Source organism: Polyodon spathula, chromosome 10 (genome assembly GCF_017654505.1).
Source record: "Polyodon spathula isolate WHYD16114869_AA chromosome 10, ASM1765450v1, whole genome shotgun sequence".
Lineage (NCBI taxonomy): Eukaryota > Metazoa > Chordata > Actinopteri > Acipenseriformes > Polyodontidae > Polyodon > Polyodon spathula.
Window position 1 is genome coordinate 4,910,799 of NC_054543.1, and position 15,796 is coordinate 4,926,594.

The following is a 15,796-nucleotide window of genomic DNA, read 5'->3' on the forward strand; positions in this document are numbered from 1 at the left end:
CATTTATTTTGTTATATCACAGTATATCTGTAACTTCTATGCCTCTGTGGAAAGAATACATTGCAGGAATGCTTTGAGTAACAAACTATGTCCACAGACTGCCAATAGACGAGAGAAAACCAGAGGGATGCAGAATTTGAGCTCAAAGTTCTGCTGCAGCTTTGCTTTTTGTGAGACTCAAATCTGGTAGTTTTACGACAATCTTGCAGGATTTATAGCTGCTATAAATCCTATCTAGCTCTTCACACAATACTTACAGAACTTGGTCTTTTTCTCAAGTCATGTTCCCAATATTATTTGGACTGTGTGCTTGCGATATAACAAAGCATTCACAAATGAAGAATAAAAACACAATGAAAAGCTCATATACCCTAATGAGATAAATATTAGAAGATCAAAATAATATTTTTGGAAACAGCGGAATATTTCAAGTTCTGAAACTAAGTAACCTTTATTGAATTGCTGGATTGATTGCCAAGTACTATTTAAAAGCCATGTCTGCAGCCAGTAGTTTAAAATAAATAATTCACATGTTTGTATGGGGTCCACAACACCTATAACTTGAAAAAATATATTCTTTAAATGAAAAAAAAAAAAAAAAACACACACAAAGAAATTCATAGATGTGGATTTTGCTGTATTTTCAAAGTAACTACATCTATAATCAGAAATATATTATTTATTACCGGGACATGACCAGTTATATTTTATTCAGCAGAAGAAAAAAAAAAAGAATTCATGAAGGTTGTAGAGTTAGCCATAAGAAACGCACCTGCCCTATTTCAATTCAGATTTTAAGAGAAAGAGTCTAATTACCATCATATGAGTAAGGATATCTTTGTGTAAAAAAAAAAAAAAAAACTGCGGACACTTCTATTACAGAAAAAAGCAGCACAAATACTTTTGAAGCACAGACAAAAAAAACCCCAGCCTTTTCAGCAATTTTATTTTTCTTATTTCAACATCCAGTTATGTCCATGGTCAAGGGCATCCATTTCATTATAAAGGTAGTCCCGCCAAAATAAATATTGTTTTGAATCTTTCATTATCTTTCTCTCTGGAAATGGGCTAAAACAGCATGTGTTGGTATTAGATGCTGCACAGCCAGCTGTCGTGCCTGGCTGCACAGTGTCTCAATGTCAGCAGTTCAAAGCGAGCGAGGCTGAGGGGAGAAATCAGATAGGTCAGTGAAACCCACTTTGGTGCCTAAAGGACACGACTATCTTTGTAAATCATATTCTTTTAGTATTTTGGGCATAACACTTTATCTGGTTTTACATGGCAAAGGCGCATGCCCTATGGAGGGAGGTTGGGGAAGAGCGCTTCATAGTAGCTGTACTGGTAATAGTTGGTTATGATGGGCTAAAACCAGGGTTCGATTAAGCAATTGCGCTCAGTTGAACTCTTGCAGGCAAGTGATCCCAAAAGCTTTGATTGGAATTGTTTTTATTTATTTTTTTCTGTGGTTGATTTAAAAGTTTTAGAATAGAAAGGTGGTCTTCTTCAGGGTTTCCTATTATTGGTGCCTTTGAGAAGGGGAGTTAATCTGTGTCTGTAATAATTTATGTAGTCAGTCTCATAAATGCCTTTGAGTTTAACGACACATAACGCAAGGAGGCAAACTGCACGACTTGAGCATATATGTGGGTGATTGTGTGCTTTGGATGAAAGACATCACTAAGTATGGCAACCCATGTAGCATCCCAGTAGCATTGTAATAATGTAATTAGTAAATCAGCCCAATGACAACTAATTGCTCACAGATATATATATATATATATATATATATATATATATATATATAATTATAATCTTATATTGTTTTTGTAGGATAAAATTAATGATATATATATATATATGATATATATAGGATTATATATAGATAATGTTTATATCAAAAAAATAGATAAAAATTAACTATAAACTGTAATTTTGGTTTGCTATTGTTTAAGAATACAGATCAACCCAGCAAATATAGTTTTCACAGAGAGCATAATACTGTATGTATCTACTTTTATATTTTGTTAAGAACCCACAACCTACTCACCTTCCCCGCAACTGAGCAACTATTAAGTATTTCATCATCGAGGTTCATCTTGTCAAATAATGTAAAAAAGTAAAGCATCACACAATGAAATCAGCAATAATGCTGGACAGGGGATGCTAGCAGTGCAGTGTGGATTCGCCTCTCTTTTTAAATAGAACCCCTAGAGGTTCTCGTGTCACAGCACCCTTCATTAGTGCACACTCCAATCTGCAGCCTGGGCATCATTAGCATTCCCAGAAATCAGTGGGTGAAGGAGGGCCATTCTTCATCTACCTGTCTGGCTGCAGCAACTTACTCTATCTACAATAGGAAGTGGGTCTGTGTAAACCAGAGAACATGTCAAAAGACAGGCTACCTTTAAACACACATATCACATCACATCTAGCATACCTACAAATTCATACAATTATGACAAAGCTAGACATACTTTCGTTATTTACTATAGAAATGAATGCTTGTAATTCCATTAAACTGTACTGCCCTCTATTGGAAAAGATACAGAACATAAAAAGGCAAATACTGAAATTGTTGGCCAGAAATGGGATTATACTCAGTAAATACAAAGTGCTTTTACATACACACAGCATTCTCAATATTTTATATTAATTATATGTGATACAACAGAAAATATAGAACATGTTTGATTGAAATGTTTATTTTTCATTTTTTTAAATTTTGATTTACAATAAACATGTTTAATGTTTAAGGCATTTGAGTTTAACGATTCAAGTTACTAAGAAATGTAAATCTTTTTCTTCAAGCAAGTACAGCATAACTCAAAATAAAATAAAAACATGGCAGTGAAGAATACAAGACATAAATAACTTAGTTCACACAGAATCGTTCTTGATACAAATAATTCCACCGAAACATGCCATTCTTTTTTACATTTCACGTTGGGTGGGAAAAAAAAATAAAAAATCTCTGAAATCACTTGAAATATATATATATATATATATATATATATATATATATATATATATATATATATATATATTTTGATATATATTATATATATACACAATACAAATCTCAGCAGTCGTGTCAGTAAAAATTTATTTGTATCTTTGTTAGTGGATCCATTAGCACATGTTCAGACATGTAAAACAACATTTCATCAGTTGGAACTTCAAAGAACATGGTAGAACCTTGGGCACAGTTTTGGCTGAGGTACAGCTTTACAATCTGGGCAAATAAAAAAGCAAGACAGGAATCAAAAAAAAAGGGGGGGGGGGGGTGTTGCTGAAGCTTTTCAATTTCATTTTGCTCCCAGTAACGTGCAAAGCCCCAGATTGCCGGCTGTCCTCTCTGCAAACCAGATGCTTCCTTAAAGGGGTAGTTGTGTTTAATATTTGCCATGCCCCTCCTCTCTCCCCCCTCCCTCCCTTATCCTTGCCTTCTTGGGCATTAAAAATAGAACAAAACAGGGATGGAGACAGGAACAAAATGCACACAACAGGCTCAGTCTGCTGCACTCATTCTACTGTAAAATGTAAAAACAAGAAAGGGCATATAAGCGCTGTCCCTCAGGATATAGCTGGCTTTTTTTAATATAGTAGTGCCACCACATATTTCACTTCTGACGTTGTATTATGTTTTTTATGTCACTCAAATATTTACAGGTTTCCTGAATGCGGAAGCATGTTCAGAAACTTGTTATATTTCAAGTATGTTTAGTAATATGTTCAACTGAGCTACAGCTGTGAGGGTTAGCTGCATAAAGATGCTTCAGTTTTTTTTTCCTTGCAAGAGCTTCTCATGTGTCAGGAGCCATTGTTTCAGATGATTCCCTTTCCCTCCAATATAGTTACCAATGTTTCCATTGTTACAGATCACTCTGTGGCAAGGAACGATAAGAGGCAACTAAAAAACAACAAAAACATGACAGATAAAAAAGCAGTTTCATCGATTAATGCTAAGTATGTCACATTTTTGAAATGGTTATTACACATTTATTCATAGAATAGAAAAAAGAAAAATATGTAGTCTTTCTTACAGCACTTTAGTCTTATAAGTTGATACTTTTTGATATGAGAACAGATTTTTTATAATACATTTGTAATAAATGGTAAATATTAAGAAATGAATTGTAAAATACTTCCTAGATTAGCTTTTTTGACTTTACAGCAGGTCATAATACTCTTTATTTTGGGTTAATGAAATAATAATAATAATGATAAAAAGATCACCAGATAGGCTACAGAATTAATAGGGGGTAAGCTGATGCATTAAAAGGCCAATGAAAAATAGAGCATTGAATTAAATATAATATAACACTGGTAATAAAATATTAAGATAAAATAATTTCTGAAAAACAGTGAAGACCAGAGATACTGCAACAACAAAATGGGGGGTGGCAACACTATTTGTCATCTTAACACTGACAAATTGCCTTTTTATTTGTGAAATGTGAATAAAACAATGTTTCAGATTGTGACTGTAAATATTTAGCTGTGATATATAATTGTGTAGCTAAATACACTGCTCTACATGGAGTCTCTGTAATTGTTCAGGGGTAGTGTATACAGTATATCACACCTCCAGGGTCAGACTGACACATTACTATTGCACTTCCACAATTTATGTCTATATATGAAGCAGTCTGGTTCAGGGAGTGTGATATGTATAGTTCTGGAAAAAAAAAAAAAAAAAAAAAAAAATGGAATTAACACCAGCCATTTTAACATAATTTACTGTATATTTACACATTAAAAAAAAAACTACTTTTGTCTATTTTATATTCTAATGTTCGCCAATTTTTAGTTAATGCATGTTGGAATATATTTAAATGTTTTGCTGTAATTTTCTATGTTTCTATATATATATATAATATACATATATATATTATATATATATATATATATATATATATATATATATATATATATATATATATATATATATCTATAATATATATATAGGTATATTCATATATCGTTTTATATATGTAATATAACTATATTATCCAGTTCAATTTCAAAATCCTTGGCAACCAGGACTGCCCTGTGAAACAAACTGAAAACAATCACATAATTATATGGTTTCTTTTTATTTTGCAAATAGGGGCATATGTATGGGAGGCCCATATGCTAATATGCTATTTTCATAGACATTTGAAGAGTTACAAAAAATTAAAAACATTGATAATGTCTTTCTACATGTCTGAGAAAACACTGGTTAAATAACTATTTTATCTCCTGATCTTGGGAGGGCACAGAAATGGCCAATTTTTTTTAAAATACTTTTAATACTATGCAATTAATGTAGCCTTTTCTTCAAAGCTGTTAAAAGAATAATAATAATAATAATAATAATAATAATAATAATAATAATAATAATAATAATAATAATAATAATAATAAAGAAGGTTTTCGTATCCTAGCAGAACATATTAAAAAGAACGCGGGACAGGCACTGCAACAACAGCTTACATAATATAAAACTATACTTCTATATCCAAGAAGTTTGCTGCATAACAGCTGCATTGAAATGCACATTATGTGAAATCTAATTCATCCAATACACAAATCCATCATTTACACAGCCCTATTTCAAATGCTATAAAACTTCCAAAACCATAGATTTGTCTCCGACAAACATAACATGAAGGAGCATTTCAATCAATAATGGAATCCCTCCGATTCTGGTACCAGCTGAATATTTTCTCAGATTTTGCATTTTGTTCTTCCAGAGGCCCACAAGGGAAAGAGGTTGTTTTCACTTGCGGCCTCATCAATACCTAAATCCTGGCGAACGAGTGACACTGAGAAGCTGTAATCAATAACTCCCTGTGCGTTTTTTCTTCTGGTCAAATGGTTCAGCACGACTGACAGGCCTTACACTTAGAACATGATGCTAAATCTTTATCAACAGCCATCTAGATGACTGGCAACACAAGACTCAGCAGGTCATTAATGCTCACGGCAATCTGTGAATAAACACCTGATAACGTGTTTATTTTTTTTTGTTTTGTTTTGTTTTTTTTAAACAAAGGTGGAAAACTCTCTGTACAATGTATTGATTGTCTTTGAACTGCATTTAGTAAATCCTGTCTGTGGACAGAGCAGAGCAGTGTTTAACTGTGGTGTCAAGACTGCTAAGTGGTTTAGGTTTGATGCAACAAAAAACTGACCATCCTGTTCGACAGATAAACTACTTTGACAAATTCACCAAACCTGTCAAAAACTTAATCCCATGAGAAACAATCACAAGCATCATGAATATCTACAACAGGCACATTTACATAATATTTTCCTGAATGCAAGTGAGTATAAAAGTTTTCTCCTTGAAACTTATTACAGGCCTTTTCAAAACATACTAACGTCTGTTTGTCTAAAATTGTAATACTCTAAGTGGAACCAGATAAGTAATTCCAGACTTCATTTCTTGTGTATGTGTGTCTACCTTGCCCTTTTTATGTATTAATATAGCTTGACCCCTTTACATACAGACTAACAAGGGATTTTTATACTGTATATATAGGGCATTGTCCTAACATTTGTTCATAGACAACCAGCGACATCTCACTTAAGTCTCAGAATAGTCATTTAAGATGACCTTGAACTAATCAGTCCAACAACATACACCAACTCCCAGGAGCCTTTATGGTAGCTTTACAGTCCTCGTGTTCTATTCTAATGAGCTTGTTAATTGAACTCCACCGGTGCCCTTTGAGAACCACAGACCTCACAATCAATCTGAACCACAGAAAAGAATTTGAAGTTTTTTCTTGCAAAAGGTGAGTTGCCCCAACAGTGTCCTTGGTATAATTTGCAGAAACAACAGTGCATCTCTCAGCTGCTGCCGACACCTACTCTTACCTTCTCATAAGCTGAAGGTCATCATTGTATGAATTATGTGAGCCTAGCAAACTACAAAGAGAAACTTGTAGGATGTGTACTACAGGAATTTAGAACCACCCAACCACCCCTTAATTGACAGTTTCGACAGGAAAATTGATTTGGTACAGTTGTTTCCATTTACTGGAAAAATAAGAACTGAATTTATTTTTTATTTTTTTTTGATATGTTACTATGATTTGCTAAACAGGATCACTATAGCTTTTCAACCTAGCCCAGTGTCTGTGGTACAATAAATAATATACAATAAAAACAGCACCAAAAAACTGTTGGAAGCCATACTAAATGATTGCAGGCAAGGAATAAAGATTTACAATGGGTATAAAACAATCTCAAATTCAACAGTTGTAATCTGGCATCCAATAATTTAATTACATAAAATCCATCTTATTAATTACCTAATCAATAAATAAAGATGGTTAACCCAGTTGTTTTTATGGCTGCATACTGAAAGTGCTTTTCAGAGTCCATTTTCTTACAATGTAGGGGTACCTTATGTACATGAATGAGTGTCAGTATTTTTTTATGTGTGTGTGTGTATAACTTAGAACTACTGTTCATACATGAAATATTACCTCGGCCAACATAAGATTATTGTAACCAATGTGCTTTGAACGTTAGTAATGAACAGTATCTAGAGGCTCACGTAGTTAAGACACTGCTGCATGGTGTGCAGGGCGAGTCATGCCATCAGGGGTTTGCTGATTTAATACCCAGTCGCACCAAGTTGGCGCTTCTGGCTGCATTGGCTTTTACTGTCCCACACAGGGAAGGAAAATTAGCTGAATCAGGTTTACATCGCCACAGCAACCCCAGAGAACATTCGTCCTTTTGGGTCAGCACGTGGGTTAGAGTGATGAGGGTGACATATTGGGTATTTCAAATTGGGGTGAAAACAGAAGTGAATGCTAAATTGAAAAATAAATAATAAATACTTTTATTTAAAGTTGGTGATGGCAGAACATGCCCACTTGCTGTAGAGTGCAGTTTAAATTGGTTTAATAATACAACGTGTGTTCCATCTAGAGTGCAGATGTATTTCAGATTCTGTCTTCAACTTACAGGATTCTTTCTCATCGCTCCTCCCACAGCCCGCACTGCTTTTGAATTGCCTGCCATTTCTGCTAAGTGCTTGTAAGAGACTGTTTCTCCAAATTTCACATCCCTCAGCAGGGTCTGTAACACTCGGCTGGTGAATGTAGCTGCAAAAATGAACAGAATGAGAAGTTAAAATGTAACACAACAACATGGCACTGCTTAATACACAGCCTGACTACTTTGATCTTAATGGGCAGGAATACTGAAACTTTAATACTCTACTCATTCACTGATGCCTTAAATGTACAGTGAATTTAAAGAAATCACTTGAGAATTCTCAAAGACTGATTACAGAGGAGGAAAGGTTTTATGCGAAACACACTTTGTTCCTGTTTTTTCCTACTTATAATCAAAACAAAAACAAACAGCATCATATTCAGTATTATGTCAAATGGATTCCAGGCCAAGCATCATTTTCCTTCAGAACAAAGGAGGTTATTTATCTAAAATGAATTACAGTTTATGTAGACAGTTTGTCAAGCCTGAGTTTAATATTTCCAGATTCTTGCTTTTGACACTTTCTCAAGTTTAGTGTAGCACTTTTATCAGGGAAACATCTTTAAACAACATTAACACATATTATACTTCCATATTGTGAGAAAGAAATATATATATATATATATATATATATATATATATATATATATATATATATATATATATATATATATATTATATATACACACACACACACACACACCCACACACACACACACACATATATATATATATAATGTATATATATATAGTATATATATATATAGAATATATATATATATATATATATGATATATATATATATAAATTTTTATATCCAGTCATTTTGGAGCTCAGTCAATAAATTTTAAATAAAGGTGTGAATAAATTTCAACAGTTTAAAGATCTGTACATACTTTTGTATACATAAACAAAGTTGCTCCCCCACCCCTCAAAAAAAAAAAAAAAAACATCCAGGTTAACTAAAACCTGAACTGCTTCCATGGCTGTAAAGAACGATAATCAAATGATTGAAAAATCAGATTTGTCTTTAATATTATGACATAAACCATATTACAAAGCAGCATAATCCAGGTTATATTAGAATAGGGTCATCACAGAAATTAACTTTTTGTTCATTAATTTATATGGATTAGTAGAGGGCAAAAAGACAGCAAATCTGTTCTAGTTTTTATAAAAATCATTTAAAACTGTACACCAATTGTGGCAGTTGGGTGACTTTGGGGTTAATCAGACTGATTTGTCCTTTTAATTGCTTTCTATTCAGAGTAAATTCATTAGATAATGTTCTCTTCAAAATTCATGAATCAATTTAACTGAAGAAACCACATTAACAGCTTTGGGTTCATTAGCGCATGCAGTCGTGTTCCCGGCCGACCGCTAGGAGGGTTTCTTTAGGCAAACAGATTTTGTTTACCATGATTACTTAAAAGGGGATTTATTCGAAATCCAATTTTTTTCTTATTAATATTTTTTCAATCTTAAGAGAAGTGGATTAGTGTTAAATTGGAGCACCACAGGGGTTTTGGGCTGGTGCCCTGGTACTACACTGTGTACCACCACGGTGAAGTAAGACTTTGGTGCCAGGGACTGGGTCCAGATTTCTTTTCAGTTTTTAGACCAACTAGGGGTAGGCAGGCTTGGAATCATACCAAACCTGCAGGAATAAAATGAGCAGACTGTACAGACATAACTGGGGCATGGTGCAGCTCTCTAAAACACTGGATAGGTTCCAAAAACATCACTTGTGAGTGAGGCAATATTGTTGTAGGGTCAAGTGATATCCAAATGACAGTTTACCTATCTACTGTGAAACCTAATGTGCTCTATTACAATTATACACATAGAAACCAGAGAACAGCCTTTTGGAAAATCTGGATTAGGTCCTGTGTGTAATGTTTTACAGTAAAATTAGTCATTATATTTTAGTTTCACCATAAATAATACATTTATCACAGACATGGCTTATGACAGTCATGGAATTAGTATGACATATTGCTTTAAATGGTTACTGTTGGATATCCATGTTATAGAAGTTCCAGGAATTTTTACCCTTTTTGAAAAAGTTGTTTTACAGATACTGATTGTGAAATATGCTAGATACTGTACATTGATAGACAGATAAAGGGCCCTGTATTCATGGAGATGGATAGGTGTATCGTGTAATCGTGCATACAAATGAAGCAGAAAACTACATTTTTATTCCTTAACTATCACGTCAGAAATCCACATTTAGGAAGCACAATACAGTAGCAGTTAGACACTCATCCTTTAACATCCTCTACAGACACACCATATGAAGCATCCAAGATGCAGTTTTCCAATTCCCCCAAACCATTCTCAGAACCTTTCAGAGCTCACATTGCAGAGATAGTCCCAATCTGTTAGTATCTAGTCAATTACTTTTGTTCAGCCGATTTATTTCACTTCAACCTTTGACGACTTTCAGATTAAAAGCATCTAATCATTCCAGTCTGATCGTCACTTAGTAAAAGAGGTTAAAAGGGCAAATATTAAGGTAATTAATTATCGATCTGATTTGTACAAGCTCTGCTTTGCATATTCATGCCAATAATCAAACCGTAAACCAGACATTATTGATACACCTAAATTGAATAACCGTACAGAGATAAATACAAGTAACTGCCAGCCTCCAATCCCTTCAAGAGCTTCATCCTGAACATTATTCCGATTACAACCTGCAGTCTTGATAACTACAGAGAAACCAATATTTAACATAACATCCTAATTATGTTTGAAAAGCAAAATGGCTTTGAATTGGTTCTAGTATAAGTTATGTAGGGGCGACACGGTGGCGTAGTGATTAGCACTGCTGCCTCACACCACCAGGATCCTGGGTTTGAATCTGGCCTAGGGGGTCTGTCTGTGTGGAGTTTGTATGCTCTCCTCGTGTTCGCGTGGATTTTCTCCATTTACTCCGGTTTCCTCCCTCTAAATTACCCTTGGAGTGTGTGTGTGTGTGTGTGTGTGTGGTGCCCTGCGATGGACTGGCGTTCCATCTAGGGTGTAGTCCTGCCTTGTGTATGCTGGGTTAGGCTCACCGCGACCCTGTAAAGGATTAAGCAGTTACTGATAATGGATGGATGGATAAGTTATGTACCTAGTGAGCTACTTTGAAAGCTACTTTCTTCTAAATATATTAATAGCCATTAAAAATGTCATCAATGAGTTCCCACCAATCCAAATCAACACTGTCAACAATACCACACGGTGGTGACAAGTAGTCTATATGACAACATATAATCATGTACCACTGGCCTTCCTAAGATTCAAAAAAGGAAGAAGAGAAACTGTGTCAGCTTTATTAGCAAACATGTCACGCTGCTTCCCTGCTTCTAAAAATATACACTTCTCCCTAAACTAGACCCATGCCCCACAGTCACTCTGAACTACATGTAGGGGAGCCATATAATCAATGTAATTTGCTTTAACTTCAGGGAATATTTATAAAATCTAAAGGTGATACATTTGATTGATATCTACCCATGTGACTTATTAGGCTTTGTCTAAAAAAAGCCCCAAGGTACTGTTAAATAATTTTTCATTGATAATAATACTGTCAGAGCTATCAGCCAACTTTCTGAAGACCAACCTGACGGAGAGGAGCTAAGCCCCTTAATTTCTTAATAAATTATTCTTTACCATAGGACGAGGATTATGCCATGTAGAAGGCACATCATCACTGACAGAGCTGTCAGAAGGACAGGTGAAAGGAAAACTGGCAAGCTTTAATTTCTCTGCTGAGAAATAAGGGGCTCTTTTGGGATTAATCTCAGCATCAACACTGAGTCTTGCCTGGGGGCAGCCAAAGAATTCTGAAGAAATTGTGACTGAAATTTTGAGTGATGGAATCTAGCTCAAACTGCGCAGCTGTCTTTGGTTTCTCACCTATTTAAATAAAGCTGCAGCTCAGGTAAAAAGTAGCAGTAGGTGCTATTTAGCTGTTTCGGTAGCCTATTAATCATGAGCAGTGGATGATGAATGTAAGGGAAATGAAGGAGACAGTGAAGCACATTTACAGGATAACACTGGGATGGAAACATCTCAGATTTGTCCTCCCAGTTCCCACACAGCATTACTTTCTCTCATTAATAAACACCTATTTTATTGCCTATTACACTAGATTAATTCCAGGATTATTCTTTAACTTTGAATAATGTGATTTACTGACTACCGCCTTCTGTACTCAATAAACACTGTAGCGTCAAGGTGAGTTCATGTATAGGCCTACATGCAAACTGCCTTTTTGTCAAGGGATGCCTGAAGGTGGGGGAAATTGCTTGCCATAGTGAAGAAACAGTACTGGGCTATGTTCTAGGATATCTGCCACAAAGCACAAGGACCAACTAACTGGTGTGTTTATGGTTTTATCCTTTAAATATAGATGTCTAACATCAAGGGGTCAATTCTATATAAAACTTAAAACTTCCTCTCTGGCCCCAAGAACCAAATCCCAGATCACGTGCTCTACACTGTATGGAATATGTTTCGTCTTGCGATTAATATTGATATTAGTCAAATTAGTACATGGATTTAAGGGGTGAAACTAAAATGACATGCAGAAGTGTATTGACAGCTGAGGTGATGCTGCTCATGTCGACTTCAGACACCGGGCAGACACATGGCAAATGACATTTAATAGAGAAAAGTGTAAGGTACTGCACGCAGGAAATAAAAATGTACATTATAAATATCATATGGGAGATACTGAAATTGGAGAAGGAATCTATGAAAAAGACCTAGGAGTTTTTGTTGACTCAGAAATGTCTTCATCTAGACAATGTGGGGAAGCTATAAAAAAGGCTAACAAGATGCTCGGATACATTGTGAAAAGTGTTGAATTTAAATCAAGAGAAGTAATGTTAAAACTGTACAATGCACTAGTAAGACCTCATCTTGAATATTGTGTGCAGTTCTGGTCACCTCGCTATAAAAAAGATATTGCTGCTCTAGAAAGAGTGCAAAGAAGAGCGACCAGAATTATTCCGGGCTTAAAAGGCATGTCATATGCAGACAGGCTAAAAGAATTGAATCTGTTCAGTCTTGAACAAAGAAGACTACGTGGCGACCTAATTCAAGCATTCAAAATTCTAAAAGGTATTGACAGTGTCGACCCAAGGGACTTTTTCAGCCTGAAAAAAGAAACAAGGACCAGGGGTCACAAATGGAGGTTAGACAAAGGGGCATTCAGAACAGAAAATAGGAGGCACTTTTTTACACAGAGAATTATGAGGGTCTGGAATCAACTCCCCAGTAATGTTGTTGAAGCTGACACCCTGGGATCCTTCAAGAAGCTGCTTGATGAGATTTTGGGATCAATAAGCTACTAACAACCAAATGAGCAAGATGGGCCGAATGGCCTCCTCTCGTTTGTAAACTTTCTTATGTTCTTATTATCAACTATTACACGCACACATAATCACATGACGTGGAACCAGAAACTGACATGCAGATGCTTACAATTACGTGTACAAGCCAAATACAATTTAAATGAAAATTGATTAACTTCATATAGTGCATGTTTAGATTTCGAATGATTATTTTGGTCACATAGACAGAACACAGAACTCTGTAACAATCACTCACTTTACATGGTGGAATCAGAAGGAGTTTTAAGGTGTTCCGGCACTCTTGACTCTTTCTGGCCACGAATCTCCGGCTCACATTTTGTAACAGTGCAAAAATCAAACAGCGATATGCGTGCAGAACTGTGCACAACCAGAACAAGCTTCACAGAGGATAGAAAAGCCCTGATTGATTTTGAATAAGGACATCCTTGTACCTGTATTTCTTTTCATTTATTAAACTGTCTTGAAAATAAACATGCAACTTGTGTAAAATGTGCTTGTGCTACATCTCTTGTATAATGTGGACCTACTATACAACATACAATAGCCTGAGAATAATGTATATGTGCTGTACTGTCTTTCTGGTTAGTTACTGGGGACAATCAAACTGAATATCACAAACACAAATCTCCAGTAGATGCCGCAGCAATGGAAGAATTTACAACTGAAGTAACTTGGAAAAAAATACACATTCATAAAATAATGCATACAGAATTAACTGAAGTAAAAACATGTTGTCAATTAAAAACAGGAAAATGACACTTTATCTAGAAAAGTGATAGGGAAGAGATAGCACTGTTTGTGCTGTTGATCACAAGAAAATGTATTTTAAAAAATCTGCCTTCTCTAATGCCCCGGCATAGAAGAAAATGTGTCATTTTAATTTTAACCAAACCAAACCCAAACCCTTTCCTTTTTTTTCAATCCTGGAGAAAACACTACATAACATTTTCACATACTTAGCGCTACAAGAAAAGAACTGGTTTAAATTGCAAATTGTGCAAACGCTGTAAAAAGTTTTTTTTTTAAATGGTTGTGTCCTAGGTACTCAATGCATCACTTTTTTTTGCTTCAAGTTTAAAATGAAATGCATTGGTCAATAAAGGGATTTAGCTTTTCATGGAATAGCAATAATGGACTCACTTTTGCACTCATTCAGATGTACTTAATGCATGCTTTCTACATGATCTGAGACATTTAGAATCCTTCTAGTCTGCTCAGTAACAATGCCTTTGGAAGGTTCCAGTAACACCTCACTTTGTGTCTGAAGGCATTCACAGGAAATTCACACTGAGCTGTACTTGTAGGCGCACCCTGCAGCTTCCCAGACAGCAGCTGTTTTTGATAAATGTGTTTTTAAAATATTTTGAGAAACTCAGAATGATTTATAGAAATAGTATTTTTACTGTTCTAAAAAGTTCATGTAAACGTTTGAGGTTTGTGTTCCCCCCTCAGTATCCTTGGTTCCAACGCATCAAATTCTTGCAGAACACCAGCAGGGCATCATAATTCATAATAGCTGCCTCCGCAGAAACCAGGTCAGTGATCTCTCATTTCTTCATGCAAAACATATTGTACACGACTTGACAAATGATCTCAAAAGTTAGTAATTCAGCTAGGACAAAATAATAATAATAATAATAATAATAAATAATAATAACAACAACAATAATAACAATAATACAATGGATGTTTGTTCCTGGTGCATGGGGGAAGGAAGGAATGTTTGAGGATTTTTTTGTTTATTTTACTTTCTTTTTTAATCTTTAGCACAGAAAAAAAAAAACTGTGCTCACCCCAACTCGATCCTCTTCAGATTTTTAGTTTTGTTTCTGACTTCAGATTCAAAATGGACCAAAACCAAGTCAAGTTACGATGGAATGTATCCTTATTTCAAAGTAAAATAGTACTGAAGGATCTATTATGCACATGAGACTGCCTGCTAAGCGTATCATTTATTAGGAGTGTACTGTATTTGTAACCGACAAAAACAACACCAGCATAGAAGGAGTCAGGGCGGAAGGAGTTTTGAAATCAGCAAGGTTTTGAAGAAAAAAAACTTGAGAGAACGATATACAGATATTCTGACCACTCCTACTTTAAAAAGAGCCAACAGTACCTTTAATACCAATTAAGCATCCTAAGGACAATTTTAATCTTTAATTTTTATTTTTTATATAGCACCTTTCATAGTGAACCACCATCACAAAGCGCTTTACAAGATACAAGACTAGGGTGTGCGAACTATGCATCAGCTGCAGAGTCACTTACAAGAACGTCTCACCCGAAAGACGGAGCACAAGGAGGTTAAGTGACTTGCTCAGGGTCAAACAATGAGTCAGTGGCAGAGCTGTTTCTTTAAACACTGATTATCTACAGGTTATGACCACTGCAAAGGATATTAATGCCATCATGCTATTATAAAC

At 35.1% G+C, this 15,796-nt stretch overlaps 1 protein-coding gene across 1 annotated transcript in view; it reads right to left on the bottom strand.

Annotated features, from left to right (window-relative positions):
- Window positions 1-3,114: 3,114 nt before the first annotated feature.
- mgmt (O-6-methylguanine-DNA methyltransferase) overlaps window positions 3,115-15,796 on the bottom strand; it is a 90,367-nt gene continuing 77,685 nt past the window's right edge. Inside the window, exons 5-6 of the mRNA XM_041261822.1 lie at window positions 7,969-8,108; window positions 3,115-3,910 (exon numbers count right to left, since the gene is read on the bottom strand). Of these exons, the coding sequence (XP_041117756.1) occupies window positions 3,776-3,910; window positions 7,969-8,108 (275 nt within the window). The 3' untranslated portion in view covers window positions 3,115-3,775. The remainder of the gene's footprint in view (window positions 3,911-7,968; window positions 8,109-15,796) is intronic.